This window comes from Glycine soja, chromosome 12 (assembly GCF_004193775.1).
Source record: "Glycine soja cultivar W05 chromosome 12, ASM419377v2, whole genome shotgun sequence".
NCBI classification, from domain to species: domain Eukaryota; kingdom Viridiplantae; phylum Streptophyta; class Magnoliopsida; order Fabales; family Fabaceae; genus Glycine; species Glycine soja.
In genome coordinates, this window is record NC_041013.1 from 41,196,936 (window position 1) to 41,218,608 (window position 21,673).

The following is a 21,673-nucleotide window of genomic DNA, read 5'->3' on the forward strand; positions in this document are numbered from 1 at the left end:
TTTATTTTTATTCTATTTCTCTTTTTTAAAATTATCTCTCTTCTATATCCATCTACTCTATATTTTTTTCTTTTAAATCAAACACAAATTAAAATTATTGGTTGAAAGATAATTGTTTAAGTTGTAAAAAGTAAAAATCAGTAAACACATGTAATCTTGAGACTTAATTTAAGATATGTAATAGGTACAAAAGAGAATTGGGAGAAACTCTAGGCCTTCCATCACATGTTTGATGTACAAGTACAACAATAAACTACACCCCCAGCAGGGCCTTGGCTTCACAAAAACCAAAAACAATATGCTCATATAACTGTAGGGGAACAATTATTCCTACTACGAGATTTGTTATTAGCGCTACCAATCCTTCTGAAAATTTTCTTTTGCTCATTTATCAAATTCTTACACCCCCTTCTCTTCTCCTCAAATCCAAAACGGTCTCCCCACCCTAGCCCAAATCCAAATTTGTTTTTGGTACCATTATTGTTGCTATGTGGCCTCCTATCACATGCATGAGGTACAAGTAACACAAAAAACTACACCCCTATGCCACTTCAAACCGGATGACCCCACCTTGTCCACCACAACTGCACATGACCCCACCCTCTTCCACCGCACGCAATCCACCAATGTCAACGTCCATGCCGAGATCCACACACCCCTTGCCTCGCCATGTCAAGATCTTGCGCCCCCTTTTTATTGTAGGTTTTGTTATTGAATTTGTGTTGTTGTTCTTGTTGAATTTGCATTGTTGTCAACGGGTTTAGATGGTGATTGGGATGGTTAGGGATGCTAGGTCAACAACTAAAATATAATTTCATTATAGTATAGTGTATAACAGAATCATGTTTTCATTATACACATGGATGAAAAATAAAATTATAAAATAATGAAATATGATTCTATTGTATACTATGCAATGAAATCATATTTTTATTATTTTTTCACTCCTACTCAACAATGGAAACACAATTTAGTTGCCTGTATGGGGTAAAATAAATTACAACGAAAAGACGATTTTGTTGCACATTTGGAGATCAGAATCATGTTTCCGTTGTGTTTTTTTTTTTTTACCCCCATATAGCAATAAGAAATATGATTCCATTGTGTTTCTATCAAAAGGACAATCTTGGGATACTCCAAAAAGGAACCCACGTGGGTAGTGCCATTAGAAATTGTTGCAGTGCCAATAGTAACTCCCAACTGTAATCTTGATATTGGGCTTACATTGGGCCTTATCCTTCATTAAATATTGAAAGCCCACTAAAATCCGAAGGCCCAAACTAGTTGTTGTTTTATTTTTGAGTAGGAAATGAGAATCGCAAATTCCCACACACAATTGATTGTTGATTTCATTTTCCTCTGGCGGAAGCCATTTTTCGATCTGTTGGTGTGCTTTCTGGAAAGGTGGTGGATGGCAAAAAACAACAAGTACGCCTCTATTAACTTCAACCACATCTACGAAAAAACCAACACCACCAACCCACACAACAAGAATCCTTCTCTCTCTTCTTCTTCCGCTTCCTATTCCGCCGTCTCCGCCCCCAACAAACCCCATGGCCGCATCCTCGTCCTAACCCGACCCACTCCCAAACCCATCACGCCCTCCACCCCGCAACCGCAACAGCAACAACCACCACCGCCGACCCCGATCCAGCACAACCACCCCCGGTCCGAACCAGGATCGGACGCGATCTCGCTCCGACCCCTGGGCCGAACCGGAACCGGTTCACCGCTCTTGTCGCTCCCCGTTGTTTCCAGCCCCGACAAGGACTTGCCCTTGCTCTCTCCTCAGCCGCCCAAGACGGACAAGTTCGTACCGCCACACCTTCGGCCCGGGTTCGTTCCCAGGGAGGAGGCTCCCCCGCCCGGGCCCGAACTTCGGCCCAACGGCCGGCCCAAGTCGGGTGGCGGCCCGGACAGGATGAGAAGGGTTGGGCCGGGTGGCGTCTCGGATGCGGGGGTCTTGGGCCGCGGGACTCGGCCCAGTTCCAGTGGATGGTATGTTCTTTTTTAATTAGCTTGTGTGTCGTTTATCACAATGGTTTTGTGTTGTGGGTTGTCGTTTCGTGGTTGTTTGCAATATTCATATGTAACTCTCTGTTAAGTGGATTATGATTGGATATTTGGATTGGATTGTTTATTTGATGAGAATTTTGATTGGCCTTTCAGAGTTTGGATGTGGTTCAGAGTAATGAAAATGCTTTAGGTCCTGTTTGGATAAAGTTTTCAATAGGTACTTAGGGAGGTTGAAATGAATTAAGCTTTTTGCATAAGTTAAAATCAACTTAGGCCTTTATTGAAGTTCTCTGATCTAACTTGTGTTATATGTCTTGAGGTGATGAGAGTAATCAACATGCTTTAGAAGAAGAGCCCAGGTTGTTGTTTTTCATGGTTCTTCGGTTTGTTGATGTTCACTAGAGTTGTGGGGATGCATGGCATGCCGAAATTTGTACTGTGATCCACTACAACTGTTCTTTCAACAAAAAATTGATAATTTCTGAAAGAAACATACTGGGTGATTTATTTATGGGTGTCACTCAAAAGCCATAAAAAATAAGGGATGAGTGGTGTGTATGGTGTTACCTTTGATTCATCAACAATACTTGGCTGGATGGTAGAACGTTGCATAACTTTTTATTGTTTGGTCCTGCTTTTGTTTCCTTAGTTAGGCTTATTTCTAAAGAAGTGCATGGGTGGAGTACTTGATTAAGATGAGGCACTGTGTATTTTAAGCATAGTTATCCTTATCCAGGCATTTTGTTAATGACCCTTGTCTTGTTGTACTTGTAAGTGGTAAACTTTCCATATCTATAATTTACTTGAAAGTATGAAGTAGGTAGCTGGATTATCTTCTAAATATATATTCATAATATCATGCTATGTTAAATTTTTCATTTGATGTTTTTTTTATCCAAAATGTGTAAAAGGGCTTCCTAGTACGGAAAACTATGGACATTGTGGGACGACATATATGCATGGAATGAGCTTTTCAGTGTTTACTAAGTATGTGCATGGCTTTGACAAAATTGTCTTTGTGCAGAATGGTGGCTATGAAGTTGAATTCTTTTCCGAGGACGAAGACAAACACATTTTGCTACAGAGATGGGTTCTCTATACCAATTCAGTGCATGTATCCTTTGTCCCTCTGGAACTGACATCAATTTTCACATGGCAAAAGAAATCACAGAAGATGAAAACTGACCAGGTGGCAGATTTTCACCACCTAACGTCCCAATTTATAGCAAAATTTGTTGTGCTCATAGGAGGCTTTAACACCCAAGTTCTTCTGTTGGTGTTTGGTCCTCTTCAACCACGTGCCAATAGAGAGTAGAAGAATCTATATACATATTTTTAATTCCTAGCTAAACTGTTCTGTTGACTGTTCTGAAAGACATACCCTCTGTACTTTGAGCATAAGTTTGAGAGGAGATCCAATCGTTTTTATTGTCTTATTATACTTGTTGCAGTTTGTTTGTTAATTCAGCCAAGACCCGTTCATTCATTAGTTACACACTGGCTTGGCCTTTTCAGTTCCTAAAAATGTTTTACATATTCAAATGTCCACACAAGCACACAAGGTTGTCGAATACGGTGAAAACTGAAAAGTGTAGTACCTCACAACAGAATAAGACTCCATCAAGAGATTTCTGAAGAGATCAATAATCAGAAGGGACCAATAATACATTAAACAGTAACAATGTAGATAATGCCTACGATTATTTTTATGATGTTGATTGTTTCTTGAGTATGTCATAGCAATTTTTATATTGTAAAATCACGTGGGTCATTGTCAGATGTCGCTGTCATTTTTCGTAGCCGTCCAATTGTCTGCCATCTTCATAACCATTTTTAATTTTTGTCAATGAAGTGCTGTTTGAGATTCCTGATGACCTTTTTTTTTTTACTTTAAAACAAAATCATGACGCCAGGTATTCCGTGATGATTATCCAACTCCAGGAATAAGACACACTTTTCACACACTCTTAATATTATCTTATTATGGAATGCAATATTACGTTAGTCTCATTAAATAATTTTGATTTACTCTCTGTTAGTAGGTTTTTCTTTTCAGTACAAACTGTTAGTAGGTTTAGCATATAGTTTTATCTGATGAGTAAAAGGTTGAAATAGATGAACCTATCCTCAAATACTAGCACATTGGTGGCGGTTGGGATGGGAGATGACAATTGTTTAAAAGTAAATTTTACTCGTAGGTGCGTGGATCATGGATGCACCTTATCCTCTTGAGTAACGTAGAGCATCATCAAATATACACTAAGTTCCAAAAAAGAAATGGGGTCCAAAGAATTGCTATGTTATTTTCATCCAGAGACCTCCGATATCTAAAATTAGCATCTGATTAATTCAGGACCAGGCCATGAAATATTATCCCCTCCTGGAAAGTTTTTCTTTCAAAACTAACCAAAAAATTAAAAATCTAAAATTAAAATTACCATATTTTCAAGGACAAATAAAAATATTAAATCTTTTATTTTTGAACAAATTACACTCCGTTTCTGAATTTTCTTGAGATTTCACATGAGTCATGACCCTACTCTTTTAACATTTACACCAACCTTTTTATAAGGTGTGTGTGAGAGAGAGAATGCCAGGAAGAATTTGACAAATCTTCAAGTAAAGCTAGTGTAATTTGCTCTTTATTTTTTATTTTTATCTTGTAATTTGTTTGTTAATTAATATAACCGTTATTTTTTTGTCACATAATAATTGAAAATGAACAAGATTTGACTTGTCATGGGTATAGTGCAAACCATTATAAAAAGAAGAGAACAAGGCAGGGATTTGAATAAAAAAACCTGTATTATGACCAGAAGTCCACGACAAAGGGCAGCTGAGGCCAATCAATCGTATACATCACCAACCAAAAAAGAACTAAACAAAATAAAACAATGAGTTCACAAAAACATCCTGTTACACTGCATAACCAAAAGACTCTTTTGTATATCTCTCTCAAACAAACTATGTGGAACAGCATCCACTCTTTTTAACAGCTGAGACATCATCATCTTTGGTTCCAATAACTATGGTCTCCCCTTTGGGCAAGGCTTTCGTAGAAGGGTCATCATCCACAGTCTCAAGAGTCTTCCTACTCACAACGTTGTATATCTGAGTCAGCACTTCTATGAAGGCATTGTCAACGTTCAAGGACTCAAGGGCAGAGGTTTCCATGAAGTAAATGCTCTCTTTCTCTGCAAATTCTGTGGCTTCTTCTGTGGACACTGCACGCAAATGTCGAAGGTCTGCTTTGTTTCCCACCAGCATGACCACAACGTATGCTTCTGTGTGATCTCGAAGCTCCTTCAACCATCTCTCCACGTTCTCGAATGTCACGTGTCGGGTTACATCGTACACAACCAAAGCACCTACGGCTCCTCGGTAGTATGCACTTGTAATAGCGCGATATCTGTGCTAAACAAAAAGAGAGTTTAATTTCTATGCATTATGCATATATGAATTATCATAAAATGAAATCAGAAATTTTTTAAAAAATATGAGACTTGTAAATATAGGATTCAGGAATGATCATATATGATTTATGTAGTCTTGATAAGCAAGTACCATTTGGATGAAAAAACATACTACATTGCATGTTTATAAGTCTAGACTTTAGAAGAGCAGCATGGTTGAGAATATGATAATTGTAAAGGAATTTTTGTTATTTTATTGTGTACTATATTTTATACAGCCTGCATTTGATTTTGCTCCCATCCCTCCCACTCTAATGTGTTTGTCCCTGCAAGTTCTATACTATACCATTCTTTTGGCACATGAAAATAAACCAAAGCATCCAATTAAATCACACTTCACGATAGTAGCATTCTACACTCCACACAGCTAAGCAATCCACTTAATTATGTATTTTATCAAATTGGAACAATCATGCTCTAGGGTAACTGGTCAATGACAGAGGGCTCTGCCTCACTTCATTTCAAATAAGGGCCAAAAGCTTGAGATGTCATGTCTTCAGCCATTTTCTGATAGCTGTATTGATGTTTTATTTACAAAGATTAATAACAAGTAGAAGTCAAATCACTTTTCTTCCTTGACTTGAGAAAACATTGTCATTCCGGATTCTCTGCAGTCAATTTTCCACTTATTCACACATCTGATAATTCCGGAATTGTTGAATGAAGATCAGACTACTCATATTTTATCTCGGTAAATCAGACTTAAAACACATTTGAAATGTGAGCAGTCTACTCTTCATCCAACTATACGCCTTGATTATGTGAGATTGTGCAAAATTGACTGTACCGAATCCAGTTCTAGGGAAGGTGTTATTTTTCAATTGAAAAGACAGAGAAATGAGACATGTGATCCAAATCCAAATCCAAATCCAAATCAAGGAAAGCTTCCAAGAATAGGTGTAGAACAACAGATCATATCAGAGAAACATCCTGACATATTGAACAGACTACAACTTTTTGCATTTCTTGAAAATCTTCCCTAACCAGCAACCAAATACTAATCTATATATTGATCAGTGACCTTATCATAAAGATCAAAGCATCCAACAAAAAGATCACAGAATCACATGCATATCGAAAAAGGTATTAATGGAAGAAAAAAAAAAGTGTGACCTTTCTTGGCCTGCAGTGTCCCAGATTTGTGCCTTGACGAGCTTGCTATCAACGGGGACGCTTCGCGTGGCGAATTCGACGCCGATGGTGGATTTGGTCTCCAAGCTGAACTCGTTTCGGGTGAATCGGGACAAGAGGTTGGACTTGCCAACACCCGAATCTCCGATGAGGACCAGCTTGAACAAGTAATCGTAGTCTTCGTCGGCACCCATTGAGTTTGGATGAAGCAAAAACCGATCAATGGGTGGTGGTGTTTGTTAGATCCAAAGACGGTGAAAGGGATGAAAAGGGTGGGTTTATATCGTGCGAATTGTTCAGCATTGTGGTTGAAGCAGACACGGATAAAGAGAAACGTGTGTATGTGTAGCGTGTACGAGGAAGGAAGGTAGGCTTTGCCTGTTGGAGGGAGAAGTATTCAAAATGACTCTTCTCCTACTCTCATACATTTTTCTTCAATATAATAATGTAATATTAACCCTTTCATTTTTGTTTAACCATGCTATAAGGCCATTCACTTGACAATTTTAAAATAAACTTTAATATATATATATATATATATATATATATATATATTCATATAAAAATATGTTTTTAGTTTATATATTTTTGTCAAACATGATTTATATCCCTATATTTTTACTATCAAATGAGGTTGATTTCCAAACTTATCAATATAAAAAAACATAGACTAAACTTATCAATATAAAAAAACAAAAATCTTAACTATGTTTGACTATATAAGTACAGACAAAGACTAAAAATACATTTTTCTTCTTACAATTTCACACAAAAATGTGTATGTGTGTCTTTATAATTTTAAAAAATAGTTATTTTGCTAATATATCATTGAGAGTTTTAAAAGATGCGATTATGTTTTGAAATTTGTTCAATAACATGATTGTATTGGTAAGATATAAAAAGAGTAATTATTTTAATTCCGTCTCATAAAAAAACATTACTTAAATAGGTACATACAATAATTCATAGACTCTATTCAATCACATGAGCTAAACTCCTTTATTGGAAATAAATTAAATTCAATTTGAAAATATTTACATAATAAATATATAAAATAAATAGGTTTTTCTAATATAGAATGTCACAATATTTTTTTTACCTAATTTAGTTTTTATAAAACATTTTTGTCAAAAAAAAGATTTTATAAAACATATTTTAAGAAAATCAAATGCATATATATATATATATATATATATATATATATATATATATATATATATATATATATATATATATATAATTAGATAACATTTAATGTAATATTTACAAATATATAAATAAATAGATTCTTTCTCATATATAATGACTATATTTTATTGTTTAATTGAGTTTTTCTTAAAAAGTAATTTATAAACTAGTTATTTCATTAGTTATGCATGATATGAATTTATTTAAAATATGATTTATTACAAGTACTATACATATATTATATTTTTAATTAATATATTTTGTTGAATTTAAATTTTGTTAAATATTTCACCTTTTGTATAAGATATAAATAACATTTTTGTTTAACTAATAAAGTGTAAATGATTAGTTTAAATATAAATATCATGATACTCATTTATTGGACTAATCACTAAATTACTATGTCCACAATATAATTTCTTTTTACAGATCCACAATATAAATCTAAAAATATATATTAAATATGAAAAAAGTACTGTAATACTAAACTCAAATCTTACCCTCCAACGCTTCTAATATCAGGACCAGCCATAATAAACTACTGCAACATTTTGTTTTCATTTTCGATTTGGATAAAAAGAGAAAGTTCACCCACATTTGGTATAAAAATACTAATATACTATTCTTCTATGGTTTGGTCATACAGTTAGTTTGAATACCAAATACTACTATCATATGCTGATTCATCACAAAATTCACCGTTTTCACATTCAAGACGAAAAAGAAAGCCCAGCTAAGTCATTGATGTGCCACGAAACAAGCTGCAATTAAGTTGAAATCCAAGGTCGTCACCATCGCAAGGTTGCGATTAATTAAGCCAAAGAATGAGCTAGCACATGACACCTGAGCAATCTATCTGCTTATTAATCCAACATCACTTGTTTTTTTTTTATTATTAAATAATTTTGGATAAGGATGACCAAATATATCCAAACCCTATGAATACTTACAAAAATATCTACAAGCAAAATAAATAATTATTCACAATATTAGAATTAGGTATAATTAAATATATATATATATATATATATATATTATTTATATATAATTTTCTGGAAAAATAATTATATTTTTACGACTAATACTCTAAATCTTTAATATCTAACAATATAATTATTAGAGAGCTAAAAATCTTAAATCATTAATTAAAATCTTTGTTAAGTGATTAAAATGTTAACTTTAATAATAATTATGCTGGATTATTTATGATTTAAGTTTGAATGAACCAATGTTATGTTTATTTGTTTTTAATATTATGTGTGAATGCATTTAACATTATATTTAGATTATTTAAGAATGAATTTTTACCTATAATTGTAGTAATCATTTTAATTAATTTTTTATTAATATATTATTATTAACCTTATACATAAATTAAGTGTGGGTTGAAGGCACTAAGTATGAGTATACATGTATTTAAGTGAGTAAAAAAAATTATTATCCATATGGATATGAAATTGAATATGAGTATTATTTTTAAATATAAGTATAGAGCAAATAATGTAGAATTGTATTTGAATTCTACCTATTATCATTCCTTAATTTTGGATGTTGACAGTACATTATCATTCCATTTTAATAGAGTTTGTCTCCTTTATGTTGAGTTTAACATGAAAAAATCTTACATCAAAGAAAGTAATGTATGCAAATTGCAAAGTCTATCCGTAGAATGTGAATACACATTACACAAACAACAACGATATTATTATCAAATTGATTAGCTAAACAGAATTAAAATCATAGTGACATGTAAAAAATAATAATAACGCGCCAGGTAGGGGTCGAACCTACGACTTTCTGCTTAGGAAACAGACGCTCTATCCACTGAGCTACAGGCGCCTCTTTGTTAGCTTTTGGTAAGATAATATTTGTAATTACTTATTCTACAAATATGATGAATGATTTTACTTTTTCTTTTCTTATTATACTTTTTAACAGAATAAAAAATGCAACTAAGTAAATCAAGGAATCAATCTGAAAAAGAACGATTATAAATAATAATATTATCAATAAGAGGAGGAATGAAATTACTTTCATCATTTATTATATTATTTTTTAATTTTCAATTAGATTTTTAAAACTTACCATTGGATTGAAATTTTTTTTCATATAGATTCTATATATAAAATTTTATATTAATCCAAATTCATTGCTATCTCATTAACATAGATTAAAATTGTCATGATATAAACATTTCAAATATAATAAAATATGAATTATTTGATTATTTTTTATTCAATTTTGATAAAATTTGATACAAATAATCTCAGTAATATATAGATATAATTTAACGATTTTGATCAATAAAAATCATAATCTATATCAAGTTATAAAAATAATATAATAATTATCAAAGTTACACGAGTATAATTTGATTCATTCTCTATAAATAATGGTGATAAATAAATGTTTAATTATTTAATTTAATATATCAGGAGGTCCTTAATTTTTTTAAAATTTTTATTTAAGTTATTAAATTAAAAAAATTATAATTCAGTCCTTGATCTTCTACAACTTTTGAAATTAGGTCCTTGGAGTTAATTTATACTGCCATGAAAAAAATTGTGACATTTTACTAATTTTAAGGACTTAATTATAAACAATGGTGGAAGATTAAGAATTTAGTTATATATATATATATATATATATATTAATTTAAATACCAAAATAAAAAAATTAAATGGATTAAAGACCTACTAATATATTAAACCTAATTATTTAAAGTTCCTTTGTTTATATTATTCTGTTACCTTTTGATCTGTTTCAAATTAACAAATAGTAAATTGGTGATCGAGATTGCTTCTTCACGCCAATAAGAATCATGATGGGAGATCGATATACTTGTAAAAGACGTTTTAAGTTTTATGCTTAAAATGTAATTATGAATTTTTATTTTATTCGTAATTTTGATTTTTTATTTTAAAATTAAGATATTTAATCTTTTTTATTTAAAAAAATACATAATTTTAATCCTTTCATTTTAAAATAAAAACATTTATTCCTCTATTTTTTTTAAATTAAACTTTTGGTCAAATCTTCATATTTGTCTATATTTTATTTATTTTCTTTTGGTTCAATTCAACATTAAATCTAACATATTCGGTATTATTAAAGAAATAATTTAATTAAATATGAAATAAGAAATAAAAAATAAATCATAGGTAAAATTAAATTTAAATTATAGATTTTTTAAAATACAGAAATCAAAATTAAATATTTTCTAAAATATAAACATCAAAATTATGAATTTTTTAAAATAAAATAATAAAATATCTCAATTTTAAAATGAGAAATCAAAATTATGAATTAATAAAATAAAAAAAAATCAAAATTACAGCTTAAGTTTTAATACTTACGACGTCATAGTAGCCCCTTAGGTTGAAGCAGTCTCCGATCAATCCAGAGCACACATTTTATTTGATTATGCTTATGATTAGTTGCTCGGTGATGTGATTTAATGTTGATTTCATAAGTATTAATTACTTGTTTATGCTGCTTACTTTTCGATAAATAATGTAAAAATTGTTTCTTCAAGTTAGCATTTCCTTTAAATAACTCACATAATAATGATGAATCATGACGATAATTAAATGATGTATGATATCTTTTTGCAACGCAGATCTTGGGGGTTTATTTAATAGTCAAATGCCAACATAAATTATATGTGATAGCAAATTTGTTTGATTTTATCAATACTTTATGAAAAAGCAAATAAAAAATATTCAAATGACCAAATTTGGCGTCTGAATAACATAGCGTTATATTCAATATCATTTTGACATTAAATAACTTTTTTTTTTGAAACATTTGGGTATTGAATAACTAATCATTGAAAATTTGAATTATGTACTTTAATAATTTTATTTGTCTTTTGAAATTTTATATATAAAAGGAATATTCTTTCCGTAGCTAAAATTGACTTACTTTTCTTGATTATTCATTTTATTATTTTTCTTAAAAAATAAAATAAATTTTAATTCACGTAACATGATGATCAAGGACAATGACCGACTAGTATACATTTTGTTTGAATTGTAATGAATAATGATTTATTCTCTCTTTTAATTTGTTACAATTATAAATCTCTTAATCATTCAATAAATTACTTTTTTAATGCAATTATTCAATAAATTACTAATAACTTTTTTTGACAGCATAAATTACTAATAACTAGACTTACGGAAATTTTGATTCATGCAATTGTTGACTAGTCGATTTGTTTCATAAATAATTAAAATTATTTTCGAAGACCTTTTTTTAATTAATAATTATAAGAGTGATTAACTGCCTTAAAAAAGTTACTAACTCACAATTATTTTTCAAAGAACGACATAAGTTTAAATTTTTATTCAGCAAAAAAAAATTGGTTGCACTAAAAATAGTGAGTTTGTCCTGCAGGCAAAAATTAAACTGTCATAAATATATTATTTTCTTCTTTCATTTTACTCAAAATTTAAATTGCATTTATTCAATTATTATTATTATTATTATCTTGTTTATTTTCAACTCCTAAAGAATTTCTATATATTATTTTTATTTAAAATTCTCTTACATTTATTTATTTTAATTGTATTTTAGAATAGGAAAAATAAACACTTTTAAGATTATTAACTTTTGTCATCTTTTTTTATCTGTAATAGTCGAACTCAAGTACAAAATTTTTACCACAACTCATACAGATTGTTCAACAATCACCTGGATTAGACTTTTTATTCTCATCTGATTTTAGATAAAGTTTTAAGAAAATATATTGGATTATTTTTACCACAACTCATACAGATTGTTCAACAATCACCTGGACTAGACTTTTTATTCTCATCTGATTTTAGATAAAGTTTTAAGAGAATATATTGGATTATTATTATAAAATTAAATTTCTATCCTTGCCAACAACTTTTAGGATGTGTTTGGTAGGAAATTTTGTTTAAGTTTTTTAAGAATAGTGATATGAATGGGCCTAGAGAGGCCCAAATAGACTAAAAGACTTAAATATTATCCTTTTGATCATGGATGGGGCTAGTAATTTTATATAAGGAAGGTCAATATAAAAAAATCTTGACTTGAAAAAATATTTAAAATTTAACATGCATGATATTTATAAAAAATTAATATGTAGCTAATATTTGTTAACTCATTAACAAATATACCAATTCGTTCAAGTAGTATAGTAAAACAGAAGTCTAAGTCTCGAATCCACAAGAACTTTGATTGTACTTAGAGTCATATATATCCAATTTTCAAGCAATTAATGAATTAATTCAACTATTTGTGACATGTAACAATAAAAGTAAATTGACATAAAATTAAACTAATTAGTTAGCATGTGCAACGGCAAGAAAAACAAACACTCGAAGCGATGATGTGAGGGTTGATGCAGAATTACAAATATGTTGGGACTTAGCCTACCGAAATTACTCTCTATGTAATGTTAATGATTTTTCTTTATTTAATATTATTTTAATTATCACTTACATCTACTTGTATACTTTAACCATGATTCCTCTCACGAAAGAACTTAATTTACCTAATTTCTCCCCTGATATCTTAAGAGATAAACTAGCTAAATTGTATTATAAATAGAGATGCATAAAACAGGCTAAATAACACCATTCTATCCCTAGAAATGAATTATTTAGATGCTCTATTTTAGTTCTAAAGAGATAAATATTTTCCAATGCTTAAACCTTAAAACATAGCATGAATATGGATGATCAAGCCACAAGCATGAAAATAAGCACAGAAAAGAGACAATGAAATTAAAATAACATTAAATAGATGGTAAAAATCATTACATCAAGAATGTTTGGTTATTAAGCTCCAAACAATGAGTGGTTTAGCCTTGAGAGACTTAAAATTACAAAAAGAGGTGAAGGTGATGGAAGATAATGGAGAGGAAGTGGAAGGATAGCTCCAAAATGAATGATTCTCCTCTTCTTGGACATGCCCTAGCCTTTCTTCAGTGTGGGAAGTTGAATCCCTTTTTCCTCTCTTTTTTCTCACTTAAAACGCAGCTCAGTTCTATTTTTTCGTGACCTCGCACTAAGCCTGACTGCACACTAAGTGAGGAGTAAGTGGTTATACACTAAGCACGCCTTCACGTGACAGTTGACTTCCCTAGGCGGCTTCTTTGTGCTAAGCGAGAGTTGTCCGCTGAGCGAGTGTGACACATTGAGTAAGGTCTCCAGACCTTCAGCTCTTTCACATGCCTTCTTTTGTGTTTCTACAAAAAATACACCACAAAAACAATATAAATTTACTAGCTTAAGCACCTATTGGATAAAAACTCAAAGGATGCCAAAATCCTAATGGTTCACACAAAAAGAAGCAATAAAAGAAGAAAAATTCGATAATTTCTATGTGACTTAATTACAAAATATACTTATGCACAACAATCTTCAATATTTTCTAATGAGCAAAAAGAAATATATGAGCATAAGAGATACTAATCAACAAATGCAACAAACACATAAGTGTCCAAAGACTAGTAGCAAAAGAAAAAATATTTTTTTTATTTAAGTTAAGTGAAAAGAAAATTTCATTATACTCAAAACACATTGTTCAAATATTTCAAAAATACATACTTGAGTAACACATGAAAAATTCTTAGAAAAATTCTTAGAAAATACTTGGTTAAACGAATAAGACATGATAAATGCTTAGAAAAAATAATTAAGTATAGATGTATCATTAACAAAAATAGAAACTATATATTTAATAAAATATTTCTAAAAGAAACCTTTTTTTATTTGTTCAAAGTTAATTTTTCTATAAGTTAATCATTTTATAAAAGGTACAAAGTTATTTTAAGTATTTTATTTTTCCTTGCATTCTTATTTATAAGACCCAATTAAAAAAATAACATGTAAGATAAATAAATACAGGATGAAAAATTTTAGAAGCATAGTAAAAAAAAAGTCATAGCACAAAGTCAAAAGAACAACAACAATGAAAAAAAAAACGTGTGATCTTACCAAAGCCAAAAGAGTAGATGATAAACTAAATATAATTGTTAAATAGAAGAAAGTAAAAAATGAAGAGAATTTTAACTTTTAGATAAAATATTGTTAAAGATAACTTACAGAAAAAAGAGAGGAACATACATAATGAAAGTTTAAAAATCTTGGGGGGAGCATGACCCCTCCCACTTCTTTTTGGTGCTATTTCCTTGTATGATTGATATTTCCTGTAAACTCCTAATTAATATAGGGTATGTGCTGTGTAACGAATTATGAAGGAAGAATATTAATTTTATGTTTATCTTTTTTAGTTGTAGGATGTTAGGAGTAGTATAGAATGTTGCATCCTAACAAATACCGAATGATAAAGTTCACGACCAAGAACCACGCAAGAATTTCCCTATCACCTGTCTCGCAGCTATATATAAAAATATCCTACAAGATTTAAGCAACCGATCATAGCAATAGCTTGACATCATGTCATTGCTTTTAATGTGAATTCAGACTTCAATAATGATTCTAGCTACTTCACCTTTAGGTCCCCGTTAAACACAAATGACAAAACTATGCTTATTGCACCTCGTGAAGGATTTGAATAATGACTAAAGACAAAAATCATGATAGGAAGTTTAACCATAACTTGGAGAATAGAACAGTGCTTAGAAAAACAAAGATGCTGAACAACAGAAAAATGATGATTAATGCTATTATGCTTTTCGTATCACAAAATTTATGTTTAATTGAGTACATCCTCTCCTTGTATATATCCAGTAGATACGTTGCAACATCATTTAGATCCACCAGCAACAAAAAATATAAGAAAACGGAAAGAGGGTAGAGTTTGGAATACATATGTTCAAAAGGGCGATTCTTGCAATCAAATAAAGTGAAAAAAGAGAAGAAAGGAAAACTTAGGAGAAGGTTACGAATGTTACAAGATGCAAATCAAATTCATGAACACCAATTAAAGGAAAACGCATGTCCTGTTCTTCTTTCTTTTTTTCTTTGGCTTTGGTGGCTGCAAAACAACCTTGATTGCAGCATCAAACACAGCCTTCACATTCTGAAACATTGCAGCATAGACATAAAATTAGGCTTAGGCTAAAATCCTTCTTTACTTTCAAGCTTGTCGCACAAGTTGATAGAGTAACTTCTATATATGGTTATACAATATATATATATATATTTCACGACGACAATGATGCTATGTCCCACATTCAATGTCTTTCAAGAAAGATACTTCAGACGCAAAAGTTAAAAACTAAAACAAATAATTTACAAGAGTGGTCTGACATCTGCAGCAAAATGACTAAAGTGCAATGGTTACTATACAATTTGCGTTAAACAGGATGTTTTAACTGTATATATTTTATTCTTGATTGATACTTTGTTAGGTGAAATGATCAAGGAAATTTGATGAACCGCTATTCTACCGTTTAAGCATGTACAAATATCTGTTAAAAGTTGCATAAAAAATGCTGTGGGCATATCGGTTTTGTAAAATCTAATGCAGTTAATATTTAAACAATAATTGGCACATCTCCTGCTATAACAATTCCCTTGTAATACTTAAAACCAACTATTCCAAAAGCTGAAGATGTTTGGTATCATTTTATATTGTATTAAGACCCTTCTAGTGCAACTTGCTTTGATGGTATCTAAAACCTTGTCTAGCTATAAGCAATGAAAAATAAGAACCTGCTGAGTCTTTGAGCTGCATTCTATGTACACAGCAGCACCAATTGCCTTCTTCAGCTCTTCTCCCTGCCCAACATTAAAATTCAAGTGTATTTGATAATTTGAAAACAAAACCAAAAAATTTCTATGCCGCCATCAAGAAAATGGTCTTTTGTTAAGAAGATAGAATAAAAGTGACCTGCCTGAGCAGTAGTTATAGGTGTGGCTCCAGGATGATCAATCAAATACTGCCTATCTTCCCTCAAATCTGCAGCCAATTATAAACATCACATAACTATGAAGTAGCACTACAGGTGAATTTATAGGTAGCTTAAGTAATACCAAAATGTAAAGTAATTTTTATAGTATTAGCTGATACCAAGTTTGGTTCCCACAAGTACAATTGGCACAGTGGGGGCATAATGTCTCAGTTCAGGAATCCACTGCACAAAATGGGCCTAGTGTCAGGTTATGCTTGGCTGGAATTATAAACCATATCACAGTTCACAGACAGATATAAGATGTTCTGAATGTTTGTGTAATATTAGTAGGTGTAATTGTGTCATGTGATTGAGGGAGAATTAAGGGACTTTGCAGAAGAACCTTCTTAGAGATATTTTCATAGCTGGCTCTGCTGAGGAGGGAAAATGCAAGCAAAAACACATCTGCTCCTCTGTAGCTCAAGGGCCTAAGCCTGTTGTAATCCTCCTGTCCTGAATTTATGAAGCTACAATAAATGAGTAAAGGACGGAAGAATAATAGCCATATCAAGAATTAAGGAATATCCAGTTTTAGTGTAGAAGCCCTCTTTTCACCACAATATACTAAGCACGTTATAATACAACTGCTTGATAATATAATAGCGAGTGCTGAGAACTTTTCTTTATCATCTACAGAAAGTACTTACCAGCAGTGTCCCATAATCCGAGATTAACTGTGCTTCCATCAACCACCACATTTGCACTGAAGTTGTCAAAAACTGTAGGAACATAATCCTTTTTTTTTTTTCCAACAAGAACAAGTGAATTTTTTGTTGACCAAACAGAAACTAAAACTTAACACATTCAAACAACTATAACATCATGTGTTTTCGTACCGTGGGGAATGTGTTGCTGGTGTAAGAGATGAGCATACAGGTCTTTCCCACGGCTCCATCTCCGACAGTAACACACTTGATGAATCTTGCTGTACTCATTTTCAAACTCCTCTTCTGATTTCCTCACCTCACCTCACATCAAAGCTTCCTTTAACATTCTGTTGCTTTCATCACCTCAAGTTCCTATGTTCCTTTCACCTGAAAATTTGGAAATAAAAATGAAACAATGGATAGAAGAAGTAGGAGAAGGCCAGAAGGGTCAATTTGAATTTTGAAAAGAAATGGAGGGGATGATCAGCATTTAATAAGCCAGAGTCCCTCAGCACCAACTTTAGTGTGCCTCTTTTATCTTGACCATTATTGCATTTGGCTTTCTGTTTCTTTAAGGGGAAGGCCAGAGCAGCAAAGGAGTCGTTTGGTGCTGTAGTGGTGTTAGTTGGTTAAGTATTGTACAAGGGAGTGAGTGAATAATTAGTATTTAGAACATAAGCATTCCCTAGCAACATTACCTTAGTCTGAGTTGAGCTGGACTTAGATACTTTAAGTAAAGTCTCATATTTTGAAAAAAAAAAATATGATTGAAAAGAAAGATTCTCTTATAAGTGGTTAGACAAATCTCTAATAGAGTTACTCTTCGACAAAATTAATCAATATTTTACATTTAAAACATTGTAAAATAAATGAACATAAACATTGGTTGGCTAATGGCTACCCAATAACTAATGCTACAATAAGAATCATTAATCATTAATTGGAAGTTTGGACATTACCAAACCAAAAGCATGGTATCAAGTTGCACTAGTATGCCGTACAACGACACAGACTCTAAATATTGGACCAAGTGGAAGTGGGAGGATGAATTTGACACTATAGTTCATGGAAAAAATATTGATTTTCCAAGTCACCATATCACTGCTCAAATGAGGAATCAACGTTCTGTTCTCGGCCTTGGTGGATCTATCCCTATCTTTATTGGGTGGTTAGTGTTATAGAAGACCCACCAATGTGTTTTTATTTTCATCAGTAAAGCAAGCTTTTTGACTTTTAATCATTTTATATGTGCATTAATAATATGTAACGCAGTACAATATTATTGAGTACCAACTGTGATTTCATTAATTTGTAAGCAACAAGGATTTTTTTTTTCTTTTTCTCTTTTTTCGTATTTTTCAAAAAGATAAAACTTGAATTCTGGGTTATGGTTCACACACTTCATAGGGAAGAAAGAGAACAATTCCAATCACCAACAACTAAAAGCTGTGTCTGTTGAATACATTAGTCAATTTTAATTTGTAAACTTCATTAGTTCAACCCAAATGTAAATATTATTATACCATTCTATTCTACCAATTTTTTTCTCCCTCTTGGTTTGGCTTCTTTTCCACTTTCTCCTATCTTTTGGAGTTTGTGATTTTTGCTCTTCTTTTGTTCCATTTCCATGCGCGCCTTACCAGCTCACTTAAAGTTAGCTTTAACATGTTGAACGCATCATCATGTGAATGAAGAGTTTCCTTAATCTAGACAACTGCTCCAATAACAAAGGCTTTAAAATGATGATTTAGTATGAAAAAAGTTTATTTCAACCCTGTTTTGCAAGGTAGCTAGATTACTTTTGAATATATATCTGCCATAATAAAAAGGGGCAAATTATGTCCCAGCTGAAAATTTAAGTTATCAATCTGCAAAGCAATATATGGAATTATTATATACTATTATATGGTAAACAGCAATACAAAGTTGTTATTAGTCATGACGTTATATTTTTATACAATATAATACACAGATAATTAACTTCTAACTGTCACAATATTTCTTATTTTATATTACATAATTTTTTTTATTATGTTATTAGTGCCAAATATATATCAAGTTTGCCAATGATCATATATTCGTATTATATGATTTAACATATATATAAAATAATGATAAACAAAAAAACTATTTACGAATGAGTAATTTTTTATTTTTTTCATATCTTATAAGTTCTAGAAATTTCTAGAGGTCAAAAGGTCGCATCCTTTATGATCATTAGATCGTTCCCCAAGGTCACAAATCAACGGTTGGGGCAAAAACATGATCTTTGATCATTCTAAAGAAGTATTAAATTCAAAGAACACAATCATTATGTTTTTTTTAAAAAACATGTGAAAATATTAAATGCGTCTTAAAACAAATATAACAATTGACACAATGTGTTTTGAATATTCCACCATTGAGACCCAACATTGATAGCAAAGTCAATTGGGGATTTAAGATTGTTTTTTTGTAAAGCTCCTACAACTTCAGAGCTTAGGAGACTTATGTACTATTCAAATTCAAGAAGCTTTCGTATTCGGTGGTCGACCATGTAGACTACTTGAATTTAGAGATCTGGTAGATTTAATTAAAATAAGAGAAAAACTATCTTTTACAAAAAATATATATATAGAGATATCTCCTTAAATTGGATATTATGTTTAATTAAAGGGAAGAAAAGATAAAATCTTATTTACATTATGTTAGAAAGGAAATTGAGATTTTATAATCCTATTTCACTTTTATAAAAGGAGATAATAACTTATTCTAATACTTATATGTTTCTATTCCACTAATTTGATCAGAGTGTCTTTGCAAATATATCCAACCATTGTTTATGAAAAAATTCGTGGAAAAACATGACTATAAAGAAGTTCTACTAAATTCAATAATAACAATCTTATATTTTTATACAATAAGATACAGATAATTAACATTATCTTCTAACTCTAATGTCACAATATGCTACTTATTTTATATTATATGATTTTTTTATTATTTTATTAATGTGAGATATATGTCAAGTTTCTCAATGATCATATATTCATATTATATGATTTAACATATGTATAAAAAAATAATAAGAAAAACCTATTTATGAATGAATGGAGGTGTTTTCCTTCACAAGCGTCAAATTTTCATGTAAGTTTGAAAACAAAGAAGAGAAGAGAATAAAACAAATATGCAATTCAAAATTTCATCGAATTATATATATATATATATATATATATATATATATATATATATATATATATATATATATATATATATATATATATATGACTTATTTTATCTGATCCAATTATCCATTATTAACTCTTTTATTTATTACTAACAAAAGTCACAATTAATTATGGTGACAAAAAATTATTTTATTAAAAGATTTTTTTAAACTAAATTTCACTATAATATATGAAATGGGTAAAACCCTCAGAATGAATCAATTAATCAAGCGTGATATTTAACATTCAACATCAACAAAACTTGCATGGCAGTGCAACAATGATAAGCTCATCATATAGCCTTGATCCATATCTTTTTAGTGGTTTTGTTCTGGATATCATCGCCGCAACTATTTCTGAATAATACTCCTTCCAAATTCGATCAGAATGCCCATAATGATTCTTTAAGAATTTAAATAAAATGATATTTTTTAAAATAATCAACACGAGTTATTTTATCAAAATTCATATGCTATGTAATTATGTGTTGTCACTTATCACGTCATTACATAAGTTTGAAAAATTAAATATCATAATTTTAATAAAAATATGAAATATATCATTAAATAATAATATAAAACTATTCATATAAGCAATATATTAAAATTAATATATTTTTTTAAAAATATAATAACATTTATCTTGAAATTTTAGTAATGTGTATATAATTATTTGTGAGGTTGTATTTGATCAAAATTCATAGAATTTACATTTTTTTATTAGTATAATAAATTTAACATAAAATTGATTGAATTTTTAGTTCTTATGATTTATTGAATAGGGGATTTTTAGTATATGTGATTTTACTTGCCCAAATCAAATCCGTACACTTTTAAAATTAATGAAATTCAACCCAACACTTATATGAATTTCTTTAAAATGAAAAACGCAGTTGAAATTAAAAAAATGAAAACAAACAAGTAAAAAGATTATTTGATAGTTTAAAAAAGTAAGAAAAAAATAAATGGAAAGGTTGGGTTTAAAAAAAAGAGTTTTATTAATTTAATCTTAACCGTGAAAATTAATTTAATTATTGTATAATAGTCAAACTGTTAAATTAAATTTAGTGTGAAAAAAACATCAGTGAAAGCCCATACTAATAATTAAACTAACCTTTCC

The 21,673-nt window shown here is 30.3% G+C and overlaps 3 protein-coding genes and 1 non-coding gene across 6 annotated transcripts; 1 reads left to right on the forward strand and 3 right to left on the reverse strand.

Moving 5' to 3' along the window:
- Nucleotides 1-1,287: 1,287 nt before the first annotated feature.
- LOC114379303 (leucine-rich repeat extensin-like protein 3) lies at nt 1,288-3,541 on the forward strand. The gene is made up of 2 exons (XM_028337942.1): nt 1,288-1,998; nt 3,041-3,541. Coding segments are annotated over exons 1-2 (690 nt in total). The 5' UTR covers nt 1,288-1,309; the 3' UTR covers nt 3,042-3,541.
- A 1,245-nt stretch (nt 3,542-4,786) lies between these two features.
- LOC114379304 (ras-related protein RABA1f-like) lies at nt 4,787-7,029 on the reverse strand. The gene is made up of 2 exons (XM_028337943.1): nt 6,603-7,029; nt 4,787-5,425 (listed from the first exon to the last, which is right to left on the reverse strand). The coding sequence occupies exons 1-2, from the start codon at nt 6,812-6,814 to the stop codon at nt 4,981-4,983; spliced, it is 657 nt and encodes a 218-aa protein (XP_028193744.1). The 5' UTR covers nt 6,815-7,029; the 3' UTR covers nt 4,787-4,980.
- Nucleotides 7,030-9,574: 2,545 nt separating this feature from the next.
- TRNAR-CCU lies at nt 9,575-9,647 on the reverse strand. The gene has a single exon. It is a non-coding gene; the product is annotated as a tRNA-Arg (tRNA).
- Nucleotides 9,648-15,441: 5,794 nt separating this feature from the next.
- LOC114379858 (rac-like GTP-binding protein RAC2) lies at nt 15,442-18,012 on the reverse strand. 3 transcript variants are annotated; one of them, XM_028338641.1, is made up of 8 exons: nt 17,868-18,012; nt 17,538-17,735; nt 17,349-17,436; nt 17,045-17,154; nt 16,821-16,884; nt 16,645-16,709; nt 16,463-16,528; nt 15,442-15,827 (listed from the first exon to the last, which is right to left on the reverse strand). In XM_028338641.1, exons 2-8 carry the CDS (start codon nt 17,634-17,636, stop codon nt 15,729-15,731), a joined length of 591 nt encoding a protein of 196 aa, XP_028194442.1. In that variant the 5' UTR covers nt 17,637-17,735; nt 17,868-18,012; the 3' UTR covers nt 15,442-15,728. The 3 variants fall into 3 exon arrangements, with proteins under 3 accessions (XP_028194442.1, XP_028194441.1, XP_028194443.1); XM_028338640.1 differs by having other exon boundaries at nt 17,538-17,878; XM_028338642.1 differs by having other exon boundaries at nt 16,641-16,709; nt 17,538-17,878.
- Between the last annotated feature and the right edge of the window lie 3,661 nt (nt 18,013-21,673).

Coding starts and splice junctions, on each gene's coding strand:
- LOC114379303 (XM_028337942.1), top strand. CDS start 1,310: ATGAGAATCGCAAATTCCCACACACAATTGATTGTTGATTTCATTTTC.
- LOC114379858 (XM_028338641.1), bottom strand. CDS start 17,636: ATGAGTACAGCAAGATTCATCAAGTGTGTTACTGTCGGAGATGGAGCC. Junction 17,155..17,348: donor CGGATTATGGGACACTGCTG/GTAAGTACTTTC, acceptor TCATAAATTCAG/GACAGGAGGATTACAACAGG. Junction 16,710..16,820: donor ACTTGTGGGAACCAAACTTG/GTATCAGCTAAT, acceptor AATTGGCTGCAG/ATTTGAGGGAAGATAGGCAG.
- LOC114379304 (XM_028337943.1), bottom strand. CDS start 6,814: ATGGGTGCCGACGAAGACTACGATTACTTGTTCAAGCTGGTCCTCATC. Junction 5,426..6,602: donor GACACTGCAGGCCAAGAAAG/GTCACACTTTTT, acceptor TGTTTAGCACAG/ATATCGCGCTATTACAAGTG.